This window comes from Sinocyclocheilus grahami, unplaced genomic scaffold (genome assembly GCF_001515645.1).
Source record: "Sinocyclocheilus grahami isolate Dianchi unplaced genomic scaffold, SAMN03320097.WGS_v1.1 scaffold1170.1, whole genome shotgun sequence".
Taxonomy (NCBI): domain Eukaryota; kingdom Metazoa; phylum Chordata; class Actinopteri; order Cypriniformes; family Cyprinidae; genus Sinocyclocheilus; species Sinocyclocheilus grahami.
The window spans coordinates 94,088-116,262 of NW_015506349.1; the positions used below are offsets into that span (position 1 = coordinate 94,088).

A 22,175-nucleotide genomic window follows, 5' to 3' on the forward strand; every position below is an offset into this window, starting at 1 on the left:
GCCTGCGTCTTTCTTTGGCCTTTGCTCTGGAAGTGATCTGTTGATTCTGCTAAACTTTAATTAAAACTGAAACTAAACTATATAAAAACTAAATAAAAATGTGTTCACAAAATAAAAACTAAACAAAAAAAATATTAATGAAACTAATAAAAACTAAACTGAATTTTATAACAAATTTGAAAACAATATTAAAATTAAACTATAATAACCTTGGCACCCAGATACCGTGCAAGCGGGACCAGCGGAACCACCGCCGTACACGCAGTGGGGCAGTGAGGTGGAACACAGGGACCCAACTCGAGCAGCTTGTAGACGGACCGAAAGGGGGTCTGAGTGTGCGGTGCAACGCTTACCTGGTTCCACAGTTTGGCAGAGGGTGCGTGAGTAGGGCCCTTGTTGACGCTCTCGAACCGCCCGCTACTGCCTGCTGGTGACAGAGGAGGATGAGTGTGGTCCGGTGTTGGTCCGTCTGCAACTCTCCATGCCCTCCTGGGACCCAGAGATAGAGAAAACTACTCTTTTGTCGAGAATTTGGGTACCATCGACTGTGAGGCCGACGGCGGGGGAAAACTAAACAAATGATTCTTCACCCGGCCCTCCTCCGGGGGAGGGAGTGGTGCGTTCACCATCTCCTGTAGAGCAGATCCCTCCATCTCTGGGTCACCCGTCTCAGGGCCGCTTGCTCGTTCGTTTACCGGCAGGTTTGACGGGGGTCTGGACGGGCGGGACGGCCTGCCTTCGTCCCGGCTCAATGGCGCTGCTTGGCTGGAGGTTGCTGCGGATGCGGCGCAGGAGTGGGGCCAGATGCAGGGGGCCGCCCTTGGTGACGAGCAGGCTCGGGCGCTGCGGCCGGTGGACGGGTCGAGGCAGCAGCCGCCCGCTGGAGCAGGATGTGACAGATCGCCTCAGTCTGCTTCTGTGCAGCCGAGAACTGTTCGGCAAAGCTCTCGACCGTGTTGCCGAAGAGGCTGGTCTGGGACACAGGGGCATTGAGGAACCGTACCTTGTCGGTGTCCCTCATGTCGGCCAGAGATGGCGCTCCTGGACCACAAGTGTGGACATCGCACGACCCAGAAAACTCGCTGTGACCTTCGTCGCTTCGTCGCTTCCGAATCGTGACCACCCTCATGCAGGTCCTTCAGTGTCTTGGTCTGATGAACCTGCAGTAATACCATAGCGTGTAAGGCGGAGTCAGCTTCCCCACAAGCCATATAAGCACCGCCGGTCAGATCAGACGAATGCCTACAGGCCCGGGAGGGGAGCGACGGGTTTCCCCACCAGGAGGAGGCGGTCTTAGGACACAAAAAACCCCCCACAAAATATTCTAGGTCTAGGTCCGGTATTCTGTAACGGTGTTGTTCAGGATCGCATATCAACTCAACTCAACTCAAACTTTATTTCTAAAGCACTTTCAACACCACAATGGGGAACCAAAGTGCTGTACAGGAAGAATAAATAAAATAATAAAAATAGACAAACTAATAAGACACATACCACACAATAATAAACAACAAATTTAAAGCATTTTCAAAAGCTAAAGAAAACAGAGAAGAGTTTTAGCGCACTCTGAAATACATTGAATGTGTTATGACCGGTACCTTCTCCGACTGCTTCCTGCCATTCACCTGTGTGCTGTCGCTGTCATTTGCACGTGGTGGTTGTATTGGTGCTGTCATTGTCATCCACACGTGGTGGAGCAATCAGCACTAACTCGCGGTGCTGCGAGCTCCATTAGCCAGCACCTGGTACTCGTTCCCACTCCCTATATATTCCTGTATTTGTCTTCTTTCGGTGTGGGTATGTCTTATGTGTTTTTGTGCCGTATGGATGGCAAGGAATTAATTATTCATATGTGGACAGTGAGGCCGGATTGGGAGTGCTACACTGGGCATTTCCAGTAGTTCCTCTCAGCCCTCTGTCTTGGTGGATGTGTGCGCAGGGAGCACCACACCACTTCATTCACCTGACTTTTGTGTTTCACTCTTTTGCTGGCTTTGTGTTCTGAAGTTCAGAATAAACTCTCTCTTTTGTTTGAACTGCATTTGAGTCCTCTGTCCCTTTCCTGACAAAATGTAGGAGAAGATTATGCAGACAGAAGAAGGTCATTACAAAGCCTTGGAGCTGCAACAGACAGCCTGATTACCTTTACATTTTAAGTGAGATCAAGGAACCACAAGGAGTCATTTATGATTTGAACGCAGAAACCGAATGATTTTCCCTGGAAGCAACCCATGGCCCTCCGTGGCATCCTCCCCACGTCCCTTTTTTACCAAATTAACTCATTCTTATCCTCATTCAGTTGGAGAAAATTGTTAGCCAACCAACACTTAACTTTCAATCTCTGTATGAATGTTTGACTTAACTTCAGTCAAACATTCATACAGAGACTGAAAGGAAAATGTATCCCCACATTTCAAAGGTAAATAAATTTGAGTCATCAGTATACAAATGATAATGCTATGCCATATTTTTCAAAGATCGATCTTAAAGGGAGCATATAAAGGGAGAACAAAACTGGTCCCAAAATTGAGAGGAGCAACAGATGAAGAGTAGTCTGCTAGACTGACTTAAAAATGAGGATAACCATTCCAAGGCTAAACCCTGAATGCCAACCTGAATCTTATGATCAACTGTGTAGAATGCCACAGTCAGATCTAACAGTAATAGAATGACACTATTTTGAGTATCAACACTACATAGAATATCATTAGAAACTCTCAAAAAGCTGACTCTGTACTATGGCTGGCTCTAAACCCTGACTGGAATGTATCTGCAATGTTATTCTTCACCAAAAAATCCTTAAGCTGTGCATTCGCAGACAGGGACACAGGGCTTAAATAATAGAGTGCAATAAAAAAAAAAAACAGGTGTGAGTGACTAATTGACAACCAAGGAAACTAACTAGAAAACTCAGGCAGGCAAATGGGAACAGAAAACTAAACCAGACTATTCGTGACAAGCTGAAGCAAGTTGGAAACAAACTTTGCAGGACAGTGGGTCCCCAGGAGCAGGTTTGAAGTCATAGGGTTGATAGTTAGAAAAACATAAAATAGGGTAAAGGTTAAATAAAGGGTTAAATAAAAATAGGGTAATCGGGTTAAAGTATGCAAAAACAACAACATATTAAAATCATAAATGGATGCTGTCTTTTTATGACCTTATTTGTCCCTTTCCATAAAGCTAATTTCTACACCTACCCACTAAATCCAACTACATCTGTACAGTGGTAGTATAAGGTCGATGTGGCAGCCCATCCAAACAACATGAGGACACTATACCAATTTAAATTATAGTTATATTAAAGACCCTTTAGGCTTTTTGTGCCCACTTTAAAAATATTTGATTCATTTTTATTTAAATTAAACACCTCTATGAGCTGATGTGTGATGGGAAAGGAAGGAGAATGGGACTGGCCACTGTCCTAATCTCCACTATCAGTTGTAAGCATCCAGTCATTATAAGTCAGTATAAACATCTCAGTGCCATTAGGAATTACAAATTACCCTTTTGGTAAAGAAGTAGGGGTTGGAACAAGAAAGCAAATGTCTTTGTTAATATTCAATCCTATATTATATTAAATTTTATTATATTATAATATCATTATAATATTCCAAGTTTCAGGTGCCCAACCAAAGGGAGCACTAATGACTATAGTGGTGAGTTCAAACTAAATATTTTTGGAAAATCAACATCAATTAATGAAGTTAGCTTATGTGATGTTCTCTAAAAGTTTTCAGTTGTATTGACAATTCAACATTCAAAATGACTTCTGGAAACAAGTGAATGCAACTAGAGAAAGAGAACTGCAGAATTGGTGGAAATGAGTGAAAAGTATATTAAGAATTGCCCCGCCTCAAAAATGTTCTTCTTCTTCTTCTTCTGTTGTTATGTTGCACATTAGCAACATTAGTGCACTAGTGCCTCTCACTGGTGTATTAATGTCAGTGGTTCCTTTGTGGCTACTTGAATGTTTTAAGTAAGCATCACTAAAAGCAGTAAGTAAATTGTTTTATTTGCCTTGAAATTAGCTGTAACTTAATAAAACCTAGTAAATATATAAACTAAGTAAAGATAACTAATTTGATCTAAGTAAGGTAAACTATTGGATTTTACAGTGCATGATTCAAAGTTAACCACCATGAGATTTTAGTTACATTGTCATGAGCAACTTTATTTTTACTGTTGTTCTGTTGTGCACTGTTTTTTCATATGTAACGCACACACAAACCTTGTAGCTCTTATTTATTTCAAACATGTACAATTAACACAGTAAATAATGCCAAAACATCTGGGGCCCATTTCAATAAGGAGGTTCAACTAACTCGGAGTTGAAACTTGAACTCTGAGTTGACTTACCCTGAGATGGGAAACTGAGTTTTCGGGGTTCAGAACAGCTGAACCGAGGTAGCTCAATCGACTCTTGAGTAGGCTGACTCTGAGTTTAGCACGTGCACTATGACTATGAAAAGCTATGATCAATGGAACTCCGAAATTATGATTCACCATGGCAACAGCACCCGACAAAAAGACTTCAGCATACTACGCAATATGTAACTTTAATTCTTAATCACTGTTATAATATCAGAGGTGAAAACTGGCAGAACAGTAAGTTATTGAACTAATCTTCATTTTCATGGTATCCCACGGGCAAAAAAGAAAAATAGAAGAAATATGATTCACCATGGCAACAGCACCCGACAAAAAGACGTCTGAATTCTTTCGAGTCAATATGTAACTTTAATTCGTAATCACTGTTATAATATCAAAGGTAAAAAGTGGCATAACGGTAAATTATTTAAGTAATATTAATTTTCATGGTACCCCACAGGCAAAAAAAAAAAAAGCAGCTAAAAACATAAAACCGTAATTCGTAATTCTGCAAAGATGAGTGGGCCAAAATTCCTCCACAGCGATATGAAAGACTCATTACCAGTTATCGCAAACACTTGATTGCAGTTGTTGCTGCAAAGCGTGGCACAATCAGTTATTAGATTTAGGGGGCAATTAATTTTTCACGTAGGGCCAGGTAGGTTTGGACAGCTTTTTTCCCTTAATAAATTAAATCATCATTAAAAAACTGCTTTTTGTATTTACTTGCATTATCTTTGTGTAATATAAAAATTAGTTTGATGATCTGAATCTTTTAAGTGTGACATATGCAAAAAAATAAGAAATCAGGAAGGGGCCAACACTTTTTCACACCACTGTATCTCGAACTACCCTTCCATCTGGCATCCTTCCATTTCATACAGAGATCAGCTTTATTTTTGATGGGTTTGTGCTCAGAAAACTACACAAATGTTATAAGAAAGAGCATGATAGCAAGGCACACTTTCCTTACTGCTCTGCATGCAGCGACCTTACTAATGTGCTCTGCATCCCTGATGTTATACAGTTTAGAAAACGATATATTTAAACATGGTACCCATCAAATAAATATACATGCAGATATGGCAAAAAAATAGAAATAATCCTCTCCCAATGTAAATGTAACTCCCTACGAATTAATACAGCCTCTATATCTACAGGTTTCAGTATAAGAGGACATGCCATTGTTGTCACTTTCAGAGTGTCTGCATGATGAAAATATGTGCAATGAATGAATGCACTGCAAAAAAATGCTTTTCTTACTTAGTATTTTTGTCTTGTTGTTTCCAGTCAAAATATTTAAAGATTCTTAAATCAAGATGCATTTTCTACATAAGAAAAATTACATAAGGTATTTAGTCTTTTAAGTGTTTTTTTTTCTTTTTTTGCAAATTATCTGCCAATGGTTTAAGAAAAATAATCTTGGTTCCATTTGTATTAATATTTTTTTTCTTGTTTGAAGTAAAATGCACTTTTTTTTTTTACAGCGTGAATGAATGAATGAATGAGGTATTTAAACATCGCTTACGCTTTTAAAAGGGGAAGGAGACCAAAAGAAACTCTGGGTTTCCGACCATGTTGTACACAGGCTATAGGTTTCACAGCGTACGTTAACATGGTCTGAGTTACCTCTCTTTCAGAAACTGACTTGACTTACCCTGCTTTCTCGGGTTTGACAAACCTTCCATTCTGACTTGGAAAACCCAGAGTTTCCCTCATTTCAGGGTTAACATACTCAGTTTTTAACATACTCAAGAGTTTTCACTTAATTTCCTTTTTGAAATGGGCCTCTGATATAAAAGACTGTCCATAACTCAGTGTACAGTAAATGGATGATGTAATTTGTCGAATATAGTTATGATATCACTTGTGATCATTTGTGAACAAGCAAGTCTAAATAACATGGACAAGAGATAATTGGGCCCTTGGTGATGCCAACTGTGTCTCTCGGACCATTCTGAACTTACACCTGTGCCCTTGAGTGCAATTTGGCATGTATTATTAGTCTGAACCTTGTTATAGCAACTAAAACCTTAAGACCTTTGAGATGTCTGGTCAAATAAACACAGTTTAGTAATGAGCACTGAGTTAAAGCTATCGAAAGTTACTTTTTTCATATGGATACCTATTGCATTGCTCTTTTGTGTGTTCAACAAAATTGATTGGCCTAAATACAAGTAGGCCTATAAGACTGTGTGCCCACAGAATATTTTTTTTATTTATTTGTTTTTTGTTTACATTTTCACAAAAAAAAATGTCCGCCATTCACAAAGTTCAACAATTCTCCCTCCCTTGCATTTTTGTTTATGACATGTTAACAAATTAGATAATGCTTTCTGATATCAGAGAGGCCATCGAGATCCACTTTCCTGTAGAATTTAGCTCCAACCTTGGTCAAATACAACTGAACAAGCTAATCAAGGTCTTCAGGATTATCAGAAAGCTACAGTGAGTTTGATCAAGGTTGGAGCTAAACTCAGCAGGAAAATGGACCCACAAGGCCAGAGTTGTCCTGAATTAGTGTGTATACTTTCAGGTCTGTTTAACTCATTCACCATATTTCATCAAAATCAGCAGAAATTCTGAAAACAGCGTGATGTTGGTCCTACTGACAACCACTGATGTGTTAACCAGTCCAAGTCAATACTTCCTAGAAAATGACATTAATCATAAATATGCTAGTTGGGGATCCAAATGCAGGGCAGGCTTTAACAAGGCGTAGTCATGCAGACAGGGTCCAGTAACAGCAAAGAGTAAAATATAAAAGGCAGAGGTAAAAGAGTAATCCAGATAACAGGCAGCAAACAAACAGAATCAAGGAAATAGTCCAGGGTCAAAACACCAGCCAGATGCTGCAGCTGTCTAGTTCTGTGGCGGTAGATGTGCTCAGCATTTAGGCAGTAGAGATTGAGGACTCGGCCCCTTACTCTCTTACTTATGAAGAGCTGGTGGACATTGTTCTCTTCACATCCCGATAGCAATCACTAAGTGGTCTAAATTTATTTATATCGTCTGTGGAAGGAGTAGGACCATGAAATGTTCAGTCTGAAGATTACGATAGGCTGTCCTGCCTGCCTGTCAAAATATGTATTTGCATACCTCTGCGCACCCTGTTTGCACAGACATGATCCTTCATTAGTGCATTCCAGTGAGAATGAAAGGCGTTATTATTGTAATATCATGTGGTTTGTACTGTAATGTTTTTCACCGGTGAATGAGATGTAAGGTAATCTGACAACGTTGCATTCAACCCTCCACCAACACCATCTTTCATTGTATCAATAGGCTTGTTTGAGATTAGCAAAATCTGCACAGAACCGATCACCGGTGATCACTGCGAGATGCATGCCAGTTAGAAAAGTGTCAGAGTTATTTCCGACTCGCTCTGATGTCATGCTGACATGTGCCAAAAAACTCTCGCGACGGCGAGGCGGCTGTGTCGGATTGCGCAGTCGAGCGCAGTTTCTCTTCACCGACTGCGCTGATCGAAAGCATGATGGGAAACGACTGACTGACGACACAGCTTAATGCTCATTGGTTCAGACAACTGTGATGCTGCGTTCTCTTCTAAAATGTTTTATTTTTTATCTGGTTCAATGTGATTATGTATTTAAATTATGCATGAATGTTCCCAAACACTATGACAGTGCGATCTCTGTGTGAGATATGTGATTGTTGTCATATTTCTATAAAAATCTAAAATACATGTTTGTATTAAAATAAAAATGGATGATAAATACATCTTTCGTATGGTATTAAATAGCAAGCACTTTGAGTGTCTTGTTCATCGTATTTATTTTCATATAAAAGCAACAGAACTGAAATCATATCATGTTAATTAGCAACACAGCATGTGAGTGAGAATAACGCGATATCTGCCTTTGATCTTGTAGGATATATTCCACTTCTAGAGGTCAGAACTGTCCGTCTTGACTGCACTTATTTCACTCCTCCCCTCACTGCAGCCGCCTACTCTCGCCTTCATTTCAGGCAAGGCGCATCTCAAACAATCCTACTGGTTAGCATCTGGTCTGCCTGTGCATGTGCATGTGTTTTGGAGGAGGCGCGGCTTTGCAGAGTGATTATGCAGGGATGGTGGGGATCTTGCTTTCAAAGCTAGCTTGCTATTGCTAGCCTTTCCGAAATTGCCTACCCTCCCATTAAACATTGACTAACCGGCTTAGAAGCGGGAAGATCATCCTAAAAGCAAACTGGACAAGCAATACCTACAAGTAAAATCACAACCTCTATGTCAAGGCCTACATATTTTTTCCTAATCTCCTCACTGGGGAGTCAAGATCATGGAAGAAATGATATTCTTCCTGTCTCTTCAGCCTGCAAGTATCAAATTATTTCAATATAAGTGAGCACAGGTATGAAGCCATGCCTAAGCTGGAACAGACACTTGTGAGCTACTGTCCCCTGACTGCATAATCCTTTAAGGCCTTGACATTACCCAACAAGTCATGCAGAACAACAACGGTCTTGGTGGGAAAGGCTTACACGGCAGCAGGTCAGGCTGGTGTGTGTCTGCATACATCGGCTTTGTTACAGGCATACCTTGCTACGAGACCTTGACAAAGGCAAGGAGGTGGGCTAGGGCACGATCGAAGAACTGCACCAGGCCACGAAGGAGACAGTCATTCTATGGCCATTGGTCATTCTATAAATTTCACCAAAGAGCAAAGAACTCAATCCTTGACATTTGTTTTCTGTGTATCCAAAAAAAAAAGATTCTTACTAAAAATAATTTTCTGTATGAAAATGATTGCTATTTGCAACCTCAAGGTATTGCAATGGCTTCTTGTTTTTGCACCGGATTTAGCAATACTGTGTTTTTTTTAGTTTTTTTGGCAAGAATGGTTTGTGTTTTTCAACAACTGCTTCTCCAATAAAGGTCTATTACATCGGACATCTATCAATGGCATTTTTATACTTTTCAAGGGCTCGGAGGAACTACATTTTGTTATGAATATATAAATAGTTTTTGTGATTCGATTAAATTCAATATGGAACATAATGATAGAGAACTTCCATTTCTTAATACAAAAATTTGGAAAGTGGATCAAACATTATCAAAAATGGGTTTCACGAGTTCACACTAACATATAATGTGATTAAGCAATTAGTAGCATATTTGGCGTGCTGTCCAGAGGGAGGGCTCCGAGCTCGGGTTAAAGCCCGAACCAAGAGAACCCCCCCCATCCCAAGACTGGGAGGAAATTAGAATAGTAGTGAGGTGTTGGGGTGGAGGTGGGATGCTGGAAAACTTTTGTGGAACTGAGGTAAGTTGGCTGTATATATAAACGTATGTGCTTGTTAAGGTGATTATCTGACGAGCTCCACCTGGGCCGGACTGATTGATTATCCGATCGTGCTCCTCCCGAATATTGTTTATAAAACATCATATATTAAAAGCTTGTTACATACTTCAAGTAGCCATGTGCAATCATTAAAACAGGGTTCACCCTATAGTCATTTCTTAAGAATAAGACATATTTGTTCTAACAGAACGTCTCGGTTACATATGTAACCCTCGTTCCCTGAAGGAGGGAACGGAGAAGTCACGTCAGTGACCGATGAATTGGGATCTCGCTTCAAGAGACCAATCTACTTTGAGTGTAACTAAACGAGCCAATGCACATTGACATGCAATTATTGCATCACAGCGTGAGCATAAAATGGCAGCCGGTGCAATGCATACCAGGTTTTCGCAGAGGAGCCGAGCCGGTGACCCGGCCACTCAGCGGTGGTACAGCAGCCGTGGCGACGGGACGTGACGTCTCCGTTCCCTCCTTCAGGGAACGAGGGTTACATACGTAACCAAGACATTCCCTTTCAGTCGGTCACTCCAAGTCACGTCAGTGACCGACGAATTGGGATCCCTACCATGGATGCTGCCCCTTCCAGTGTCCTGTGCGAGCCACCTGCGCCCTTTTGTGTTGTAGGCCGGGGCTCGCAAAAAGAAGACCATTCACTCTTGTCATAGCGCTACCCACTCAGTGAGATTGGATAACACTGGGAAAACGTACCCGTTCCACTTGGAACAGGGACGCTGCGGAAGCCCCTTCCTTCCTGAAGGAGGTTTCGGAAGCAAATATACATATGAACATCCGTTTAGGTGCATATGGAAAATTGGAGGTGATTGTAACCCTCTTGAAAATGGAAGAAGTCTGCCGGGGAAACGCGGGCTCTGAGGCTATACCGTGGATCTTACACATATGGGATCCACTTAGGTCTCACATATGAAACCTAAGTCTCTCGCCCCCCTAAGGAACCTGATGACCAAATCATGCTTCCCTACCGACTTCCCTTCCACGGGTCATGGATAGCAGCAATCTTTTTTTATTTTTTTTTAGCGACAGACTTAAAGTGTGGAGGGAGACAGCCTTCGCCCCAACCCTTGCTGAAAAAAGGAAAGCACGACCCTGATCGGGCATCTCCGGGGATCTTCTTGGTGAGAAGAACACCACTCGACGAACAGGTTCCACTTCAAGGCATATGCGTGTCTCATAGATGGAGCTCTCGCCGAAGTGATGGTGTCAACTACCTCTTGGGGTAGGTCACCTACAACCTCCGCGTTCCTTCCAGGGACCAGACATGAAGTTTCCAGAGGTCTGGATGCGGGTGCCACAGGGTGCCCCATCTCTGTGTCAGTAGATTCTTCCTCAGAGGAATCTGCCAGGGACGGGCTGACGCGAGGAGCTTTAGTTCGGGGAACCAGGTCAGAGTGGGCCAATACGGCGCCACAAGCAGGACCTGCTCCTCGTCCTCCCTGACCTTGAACAGTGTCTGTGCATGAAGGCTCACTGGTGGAAACGCATACTTGTGCAGGCCCCGCGGCCAGCTGTGTGCCAGTGCATCCGTGCCGAGAGTTCCCTCGGTCATGGAGTAGAACAACTGGCAGTGAGAGGTTTCTGGAGAGGCAAACAGGTCTTCCTGAGTGGCTCCGAAACGTCTCCAAATCAGCTGGACCGTCTGGGGATGGAGTCTCCATTCTCCCGGGAGAGTAGCTCATGACAGCTCATTGGTCGTACGGATGAGCAGACCCGGAGTGTGAATGGCACGAAGTGACCGCAGAACCTTCCGACTCCAAAGGAGCAGGTGATGGGCGAGTTGTGACATGCAACGGGAGTGCAGACCACCTTGTTGGTTGATGTACGCAACAGTCGCTGTGTTGTCCATTTGGACCAGCACGTGTTTTACCCGTAAGCGCCCTTTGAGATGGTTCAAGGCAAGGTGCACTGCTAACTATTCTAGGCAATTGATATGCCAGTGCAGCTGGTGGTGGAGGCAGCCGTGTAAACCACAGCATGCCTGGAGACCTGTTCTAGGGGCACTCCTGCCCGCAGGAACGTAAGGTCTGACCACGGGGTGAAGGTTTGGCGATGGTGTAACTTGGACCCGGTGAGTAACCGCGCTGCTACGCCCACCTCGGGACTCGGCCATGAAACCAGTGCTGGCGCGGTCTCATATGAAGCAGCCCCAGCGGCGTAACTGCCGCTGCAGCTGCCATATGCCCCCAGGAGCCTCTGAAATAGTTTCAGTGGGACCACTGTCACTGTCTTTTTGACTGAATCCAACTCCATACCGAGAAAAGAGATCATCTGCATCGGGGAGAGTTTGCTCTTTTCCCAGTTGACCCGAAGACCCAACTGGCTGAGGTGCCAAAGCACCAGATCCCTGTGCTCACACACCTGAACCCGAGACTGTGCTAGTATAAGCCAATCGTCAAGATAGTTGAGGCTGCGAACACCCTGCTTTCTGAGGGGAACAAGAGCCCCCTGCACGACTTTCGCGAAGACACAGGGAGACAGGGACAGCCCGAAGGGCAGGACCTTGTACTGGAATGCATGTCCCTAGAACGCGAACCGCAGACATGGTCTGTAGGTCTGCAGAAAAGGATTGACACATGAAAGTACGCGTCCTTCAGGTCGATCGCTGCAAACCAATCTCTGGGACGGATGCACCCGAAGATGCATTTCTGCGTCAACATCTTGAATGGTAACTGGTGCAGGGCCCGGTTCAAGACACGCAGGTCCAAGATTGGCCATAACCCACCGCCTTTCTTGGGTACAATGAAGTAGGGGCTGTAAAACCCCGTACTCATATCGGCTGGAGGGACTGTCTCTATCGCATCCTTCGCCAGTATGACTGCGATCTCCACACGCAAGACAGGAGCATCGGCCGCCTTCACTGTCGTGAAGCGGATGCCACTGAACTTGGGGGGACGCCGGGTGAACTGAATCGCATAGCCAAGGCTGATGGTCCGCAGAAGCCAGTGAGACAGACTGGGTAGTGCTAGCCAGGCACCCAGATACCATGCAAGTGGGACCAACGGAACCACCACCGTACCCGCAGTGGGGCAGCGACCGATGCAGCGATCGACATCCGGTCATCGGGAGGAGCCCCGAGGGATACCGCTGTATGCTCTTTAAAGAGGGCCCAGCGCGTTCCTTCGGCGGCTCGGCTGGTTGCAGAGCAGTGGAGGAGTGGTGGGCCCCTGAGGGTTGGTTCCCTGAGGTGTTTGCCACCACTGTAACCCTCAGACCGCCTGCGCTACTGCTGGAAGTAGTCCTCGTCTGGCCGCCGCCAGAACGAGCATTAGATTGCGGCAGATGCAACGGAACTCCGCCCCCCTGGAGGTAGCGAAGCCTGGTCCGCAGCTCCGAGATGGTCATCTTCCCGCAATGGGAACATGACTCATCCACGAATGCCACCTCAGCGTGCTTCATGCCCAGACACGTGAGGCAGCGATCGTGACCATCACCCGGCACCAGGTGACGACCGCACCCATAAACGCACGGATGAAACGGCATCTTTAAAAAGACGATCCGTCGTCTTTACAAAGACGCACCCTTAGACAAACATTTCTGAAGTTTATAAACAATGCAAAGGTCTTTCCTATTAAAAAATGAATGGCTTTTACAAATGAATGAATGATAACATGATAATACTTTATCACATAAGCTTAATACAAGAAGCTATTGTTTTTGTTTAAAGCTGTATGATACCTTGCAGATAAATGCATAATAAATATGAATAATGTCTAAACACATCTAAATCATCTAATAGAAATGGTCACCTAAACACAAATGCAAATAAGTGTAATCTGACATTTTTCCAGGTTGTTTTCTTTTATTTTGAATTGCAGTCAAAACGTATTAAAATTATTAAAATTATCTCTAAATTAACTACTCGGCTGTTATTTTAAGTATTATGACATTAATGACAAATTACAGTAATTCGCATTTATTATACAGAATATAAATTCTCTTCTCAATTTCATTGAGTTCATGTGTTTGAAAAGAACATTGTGTGTGTTATAGGGTTTTTCAGAATGAATGTACTTCCTGTGCAAAATATCTCATTCAGAGACTTCAAATTAATTGGTTTCTACACTCTAGGAGAATGGAGGCCTTTTTTATTTCTGCCTTTCTTTCTGATGTTTTCATTGGCTATCACAGCAAATTCTATTCTTATATATCTAATCAAATCTCACAAGTCTCTGCATTCTCCAATGTATGTATTAATAGGTGTTATGGCTGTGTTAGACTTGATAATGCCTATGTTTTTTGTACCTAACATGCTTCTTAGTCTTTTATTCAATTTGAGTGGGATTTCTCTAACAGGTTGTTTGATACAAATGTTTGGTCTTCATTTTATTGGAACATTTCAATCTACTTTACTTTTTTGGATGGCACTGGATCGTTACTTTGCGATATGCAAACCCCTTCATTATCATAAATGCATGGAAATCCCTAACTTTGTAAAGTTTGTTGTTGTGCCAGTAATCAGAAATGGACTCTTGATTGTAACCATGGTCACTCTGGCTGGAAGACTGTCATATTGTGCAACAAATGTTATTGATCACTCTTTTTGTGAACACATGGCATTGGTTCAGTTAGCATGTGGTGACATATCAATTAATAACATGGTAGGACTTTTGGCTGCTTTCCTTATAACAACAACTGATTTTATTCTTATTACCATTTCTTATGTTGTGATTTTTTCCTCTGTGTTCAGATCTGGTAAGGCTCATTTAAAGGCCATCAATACCTGCATTACTCACATCATTATTATGACACTTACTTTGATTTCTGCTTTGATTGCATTTTTGTCATACAGAATAAGGAATAACATTTCTTCTAGCAACCGTATATTTATAAGCATCTTATACTTACTTTTTCCAAGTTGTCTACACCCACTAATCTATGGATGGAGAACAAAAGAAATAAGACAAACATTTCTGAAGTTTATAAACAATGCAAAGGTCTTTCCTATTAAAAAATGAATGGCTTTTACAAATGAATGAATGATAACATGATAATACTTTATCACATAAGCTTAATACAAGAAGCTATTGTTTTTGTTTAAAGCTGTATGATACCTTGCAGATAAATGCATAATAAATATGAATAATGTCTAAACACATCTAAATCATCTAATAGAAATGGTCACCTAAACACAAATGCAAATAAGTGTAATCTGACATTTTTCCAGGTTGTTTTCTTTTATTTTGAATTGCAGTCAAAACGTATTAAAATTATTAAAATTATCTCTAAATTAACTACTCGGCTGTTATTTTAAGTATTATGACATTAATGACAAATTACAGTAATTCGCATTTATTATACAGAAAAACTACTGTATTTGTATATGGTATTTTTTTCTGCTTTCTTAAATTACAAACAAATGTATATAAAATTACAAAAATAATCTGTAATTAATATGATAACAAAACCGTTAGATGAAAAAACAGTCAAATGACTGGCAGCAACAGCTGCCAAACAAAAAGCATAACATTAAAGTAAAATCTCCTTATTTAAATAAGCTGAAAACACTGTTATATTACAGATATTTCCAGAATTATTATGATCAAACACTTTCACTGTCAAATAAAAGATAAAAAATGATCAAATGACTGGAAGCACAGGGTGTCAATCAAAAACCTTAAAATTAAAGTAAAATCTTATTTAAATAAGCGGACAACACTGTTAATTTACTTCCTAAATTATTATGATCCGACACTTTTTTTTGTTTGTTTGTTTGTTTGTTTGTTTTTTGCAAAACATTTAAGACAAATTTGGATTTTTACCTTAATTTGAACAACTCAGTTTTTGTTTGGCAGCTGCTTCAGCCGTCATTAACCGTTTTTTAAATATATATTATCTTTAACCATTATTTCCATTAATGGTAAATATTTGGCACCCTGTGCTGCCATGTATTTTTACAGTTTAATATATTTATTTATTTTACAGTGTATATTATCAACAAACCGAATCAAAGGAGATGGTATGCTTTAATTCTATCTGTGATGCACATAATGGTCACATTTTGTGGTACACAGTAAGCATTTTAAGAAGAATTTATTGGAATAGCATGTAGAAATGTATCCTATTGCCTGAATTGGATGTCTTGAATCTGCCCTCTATAGGCTTTGTAAACCATGCAAAATCAAATTGCATTTGATACATGTGTTATGAGAAAATTATGGTGATTTTGTCTACACTGAAACTCTCGGCGTCGTAAGTTATAACAATTTAATAGTCCCAGTGGAGTTAAATAAGTTTTTATATTTATAATAAATGTGTCAACACTGATGTTATGTAAACCACTGAAAGACCACAGAAAAGTGTAATTCACTGTATTGCATTATTATAAAGGCAGTTAATATAAATATATTTAATATAAAGCATTATTTAAAAAACAAAAAACATTTTAATGTGCAGTTCTACAGTGGGTATAGGAAAGATCACCCCCCCCCCCCCCCCCCTTGCAGAACTGCTCAAGTTCAGGTAAATTTGATGGTGAGTGTTTGTGCAGTGCAGTCTTGAAGTCATTCCACAGATTTTCAGTCTGGGCTCTGACTAGGCCATGCAAGGACATTCGCCTTTTTCTTTCAACCACTTGTGTAGTCAGTTTTGCTGTGTGCTTTGGGTCATTGTCATGTTGGAAGGAAAACCTTCTCATTGACAACTTTCTGGCAGAGAGCAGCAGATTTTCCTCAAGAGTTTGATGATATTTTGTCCCATCCATTTTTCCTTCTATCCTGACAAGTGCTTCAGTCCCTGCTACAGAGGCTGTGTTTACACTGGTACAAAAAATCTGATCTTTCGTTCACATCGGACACAGATCGAAATTTATTGCACACGTGTAAAGACAAAAACCCGCACGAGATCCGATTTTTTTGCATCTGATCTGAGCCACTTCCAAATGTGGATTTTAATCGGATACACATCTGATATCTGGACATCCGACCTACATCTAAACACATATATCCGATTCTCCACAGAACTCCCAATGCGAGGGCGACACGTTTGCTCAAAGATTTTTAATGGTGTTTTTAATTAAATATTTTTATTTTTAATGCCGGTGTGCTGTATGCGCTCGCATTTTATTGAGATTGAAACTTTTTATAGGTAAGAAATTGCACATTCAGGAGCTGGTTTTCAACCCCCGCCCCGTGAATTTTGAAAATACAACTGCTAAAAGCTACATATATTGCTCAGCAATGAGGTGATAACTTAGCAGTTTTTGTCATTAAACCGACAAGCTTGTTTGCAATGCTTCACAATCGCTCGCTCGCACGTGGGTGCATGCGTTCCTTCTTTCTTTCGTTCTCTCTCTCTCCTTAATTCGAATTCATTTCAATAAATATCATCTTTATTTCACTAAAGAATTCTACCTCTAACGAGCTGTAGATAAAATAGTCTAACAAATTAAAATGACCGTTATTTTCCGGTCTTTATCCGTTCAGTCAGATTTTGTGCTGTAAAACATCAATGATAGCCGTTGTCCATGCTGGCAAATAATAATAATAATGGCCATTCGACGTGAATTATATAAATAATTTTAAAAGCACAGCCATTTAAAACCCGAGGGTCTACCATGTGCATAGTAAAGAGATCACTGCAGACAATCCTTTTGGGTGAGAATTAATGTAAACACAGATATCGGATACCAGTCATGTCTAAAGTGAATGTAAACAGACGTGCCAAAAAATCGGATATGGTCAAAAGATCGGATCTCTGCATTAAGACTTGCAGTGTAAACGCAGCCAGAGAAACACCCCATAGCAGCATATCACCACCTCCATGCTTTACTGGAGGAATGCTGTTATTTGGATGATGAGCTGTATTGGATTTCCAACAGACATATCGTTTAGTGTTGAGGCCAAATAATTCAATTGTAGTCTCATCTGCCTCAGAATCTTCAAGGTGTGTTTTGATAAAGCTCAGTTGTGACTGCATGTGGCCTTTCTTGAGGATTGGCTTTTTTCTTGCAACCCTCCCATACAAGCCACATTTGTGGAGAATGTGTGATATTGTTGTCACATGCACGCAATGACCACACTTTGTCATAAATTCCTGCAACTGCTTCAGAGTTGCTGTAGGCCTCTTTGTCGCCTCTCTGACTAGTTTCCTCCAGCTCTTCCATCCAGTTTGAAGCAACATCCTGATCCAGGAAGGGTCTGTGTTGTACCAAATACCTTCCACTTCTTAATAATAGACTTATCTGTGCTTCTAGGTATTGATAAAGCATTTGAAACGTTTTTGTATCATCTCCTGACTTGTGCCTGTCCACAACTTTATAGTTTGACAGTGCCTTGCCACCCATAGTTGATTGGTTGCTTCAGTTGCACTACCAAGAACTGAATTGCTCCAGGAAAGCTCTTTTCATGCTGAGCTCATCAAAATGACCACAGCTGATCACAGTTCATCGATGCAAATGCTTTGTGTGCCATTGAGAAGGTGATTAGCTACACCTGATTGAGTTTACAAGTCATTTTTAGAAGGGGTGTGATCCTTTTTCCAACTCAGTTGCTGCGTCCCAATTCGCCTACTTATACTATGCTCTAAAAGTGTACTCTTTTTGTGAAGAAAAAGTACACACTTTTGAGTCTTAATAATAGACTTATCTGTGCTTCTAGGTATTGATAAAGCATTTGAAACGTTTTTGTATCATCTCCTGACTTGTGCCTGTCCACAACTTTATAGTTTGACAGTGCCTTGCCACCCATAGTTGATTGGTTGCTTCAGTTGCACTACCAAGAACTGAATTGCTCCAGGAAAGCTCTTTTCATGCTGAGCTCATCAAAATGACCACAGCTGATCACAGTTCATCGATGCAAATGCTTTGTGTGCCATTGAGAAGGTGATTAGCTACACCTGATTGAGTTTACAAGTCATTTTTAGAAGGGGTGTGATCCTTTTTCCAACTCAGTTGCTGCGTCCCAATTCGCCTACTTATACTATGCTCTAAAAGTGTACTCTTTTTGTGAAGAAAAAGTACACACTTTTGAGTATGTAGAAGCATGGTAGGCAAGCTTTGAGACATACTACTTCGTCATAACCGTGTCTTTAATAGATGCTCTGTTGCTTACATGCATTCTGTCAGTTTAAACTGCCCTGTCAATCATCTTGTCACAGTTAACATCATCCACATTTCCTTTAATTTGATTTTTCTACCATATTGGAGAGAAATGAAGAGGCACGTTGATCTGCTAGTCGCAGGTCTATCATGCCGAGGACTATGTTCATGTGTTTGCATAATGATGCATTTAAAAGTTAATGACCAAACGTTTCATTATAAAAGTTCACAGTGTTGCTACAGATGAAATATAACGTGGATAACATTAAATTAATATTTTTCATCAGGTTATGTCCTCCTGGGACGTTCGTACTTACGAGTTGACAAGTCGTAATTACGACGTCAGGTGCGTTCAAGTCAGTTTAGTCGGCACAAGATGGCGGTGTACCTTCTTTTAATAAATTACAAGAAAATACAACAGGGTCTGTTAACTCTGCTTATAGAAAATGAAGAGCAAAGAATTTGCATCAGGTGTGTTTTGCGTTTTTAATATTTTTAAAACATGCAACATGGCAAATCAAAATATGTTTTACCTATAGGTGCAAAAATTATAGCATTTCTTTTACTTGGATTTCATTAACTAGCTGCGTAACAAGAACATGACCAATTTAAGTTTATAGGACAACTGAACTATCAATTTAAACAAAAATTTACCGTCAACTACAGACGTTGCATCCATGGATTCTGCCATGCTTCTCATTGATGCCCCCAACTCGGAAACTCGGTGCTTAAAGAAAATTTCGAGTTTCCCACTCGTAATAACGACTTTGTGGGGGCGTTCATGTGCGTTCAACTCGTGAATACGATCTATCCGACATGACTTGAACGCACCATTAGATATTGATTATCACTCAAATCCCTTTCTCTACCTGTCCGTCGGTCGCGTATATGCGTCATTTGTTTAGTTTTTAACACTTTTTATGTGTGTTTGTAGTACTAATCGAATCCTTGTCCACCGCGCAATGTGTTGTGGGCAATATTAGCCATAAGAGCGTGCATTGATCTGCACTTCCAGGAATCTTTGGCATACGTTTTTAAACATACTGGGCCTCATTTATCAATCTAACGTAGAAACGAGCGCAGATCTGTGCGCACAAATCAACTTACGACAGAGTTCACGTCGTACGTTCGTTTCGTAAATGAGGCCCACTATGATTTGGGACATACTAATTCTATTTTCGAATGCTATTTAGGACGGATAGTATGCGAATTGGGACGCAGCAAGTGATTCTTCTTTTTATTTATTTATTTATTTATTTTTCCTGACATGCTGGTGTTATATCTTTCACTTGGATGTTATAAGTTACACTGAGTAAATACAGCTGTGTAAAACACAAACTGTGTCTTCACTTCTGGCTGCAAAGCAACAAATTGTGATTATTTTAAAGGGGGGTGATTCTTTTCTATACCCACCGTATCTCTTTAAATTTACTGTAGTAATTAGAACAAAAACAACAACAACAACTTAAAACCAGCCAAGCAGCATCTAATTGTCTCCGGTTTACTTTCTACCATCTTACAATTGTTCTGTGCAATTTTTTTTAAATGCTTTATCAAGAATTTAGCCAAATCAATGAAATCAGGGGGGGAAAATCCGTTACTACCACATTTCTCAACACATTTCTACTCAAAAAAAAAAAGTACTCTAGACTATTGTCACGAATCCTGTCCATGGACTTCCGTTCAATCACCACCAGAGGTCACCCTTTCATTAAATTGACTCTCGCACAACACAAACTGTTGCATATCACCTCTGACTACATAACCCATCATTCATTGCACTGATTGCACACAGCACTGATTGCACAGCTGTTTCATATCACTCACTCACTATATAACACTCACTCAAACTACCATTCTCTGCTGAGTATTGTTTAGCCTGTACCCTGTTCCGAGTCTCTGTGTTTCCTTGTTTTGCCTTGCCTTGCCTGTTTTCACGGTTTCTAAACCTTGCCTGTTTCCCTGGATTTATCCCTCTCGTCTCGCCCCTGTGATTCTGTCTGCCGATCGTTGACCTACGCTAGCCCTAGGACTATTCTTGTGTTTTGCCCGCCACATACCTGTTTGCCATTGTTCGACCCTGCCTGTTATGACCACATCTCTGAAATAAAAGCTTGCAGATGGATCCACACGTCTCACGTCTCATCAGCCCCGTTACAGAATACTCAGCCCAACAAGGATCCAGCGGCTTTTCCAAAGGACGTTGGCCAGGTATGGACACGGCAAGAGTTGTGTTAGCCCTTAAACAGGGCCCCCGATCTTTGGAGAACCATATTTGAGAGTTTTTAGCCATCGCTCACTATTCTGATTTACCAGACTGTTTATTGATAGAGTTTTTCTGCGATGGCATAAATCAACCTCTTAAGTCTAAACTTAGGCGCGAGGGTCCACGTTCGTCACTCGCTCAGTTAATGGATTATGCCTTGTTGACGGTTGGATCTTTGTTTACTGTGGGTGTCGTGGAGGAAGAACGTGACACAGTCTCTGTGACTGAAGTGGCGGCTGTACCAGAGCACGCTCACAAAATGGCGGTGACAGCGGAGCCTGATCGCAAAATGGCGGACACAACAGCACTCCATCATGTCACAGCTGCCCATCTTGAGTCCAGTCAAGTCACGATTGATCATCATGAGTCAGGTCAAGTCACAGTTCATGATTATGAGTCTAGTCAAGTCACAACAGATCTTCCTGAGTCGAGTCTAGTCACAGTTGATCTTCCTGAGTCCAGTCTAGTCACAGTTGATCGTCACGAGTCAAATCAAGTCACAGGTTATTATCATGAGTCTAGTCACATCACAGCTGATAGTCATGAGTCTAGTCACATCACAGCTGATAGTCATGAGTCAGGTCTAGTCACAGCTGATAGTCATGAGTCAGGTCTAGTCACAGCTCATCGTCATGAGTCAAGTCAAGTTACAATTCATTATCATGAGTCAAGTCAGGTCACGGCTGATCTTCCGGAGCCGAGTCTAGTCACAGTTGATCGTCCTGTGGCAAGTCAAGTTACAGTTCATAGTCATGAGTCTAGTCAAGTCACAACAGATCTTCCTGAGTCGAGTCTAGTCACAGTTGATCGTCACGAGTCAAATCAAGTCACAGGTTATTATCATGAGTCTAGTCACATCACAGCTGATAGTCATGAGTCAGGTCTAGTCACAGCTCATCGTCATGAGTCAAGTCAAGTTACAATTCATTATCATGAGTCAAGTCAGGTCACGGCTGATCTTCCGGAGTCGAGTCTAGTCACAGTTGATCGTCCTGTGTCAAGTCAAGTTACAGTTCATAGTCATGAGTCTAGTCAAGTCACAACAGATCTTCATGAGTCAGATCTAGTCACAGTTGATCTCTCTGAGTCAAGTCTGGTCGCAGTTGATTCCCCTGAGTTAACTCAAGTCACAGCTTCCATTGCTGAGTCAAGTCAAGTCTCAGCTGAT

General features: G+C 41.3%; 1 protein-coding gene across 1 annotated transcript; it reads left to right on the forward strand.

Annotated features, from left to right (window-relative positions):
* The first annotated feature begins 13,708 nt into the window (after positions 1–13,708).
* Positions 13,709–14,662, forward strand: LOC107567574 (olfactory receptor 52K1-like). The gene has a single exon (XM_016253265.1). The coding sequence runs from the start codon at positions 13,709–13,711 to the stop codon at positions 14,660–14,662; it is 954 nt and encodes a 317-aa protein (XP_016108751.1).
* The last annotated feature ends 7,513 nt before the right edge of the window (positions 14,663–22,175 follow it).

Bases quoted from the DNA above. Each gene is read 5' to 3' on its own strand.
- LOC107567574 (XM_016253265.1), top strand. From the start codon at position 13,709: ATGAATGTACTTCCTGTGCAAAATATCTCATTCAGAGACTTCAAATTA.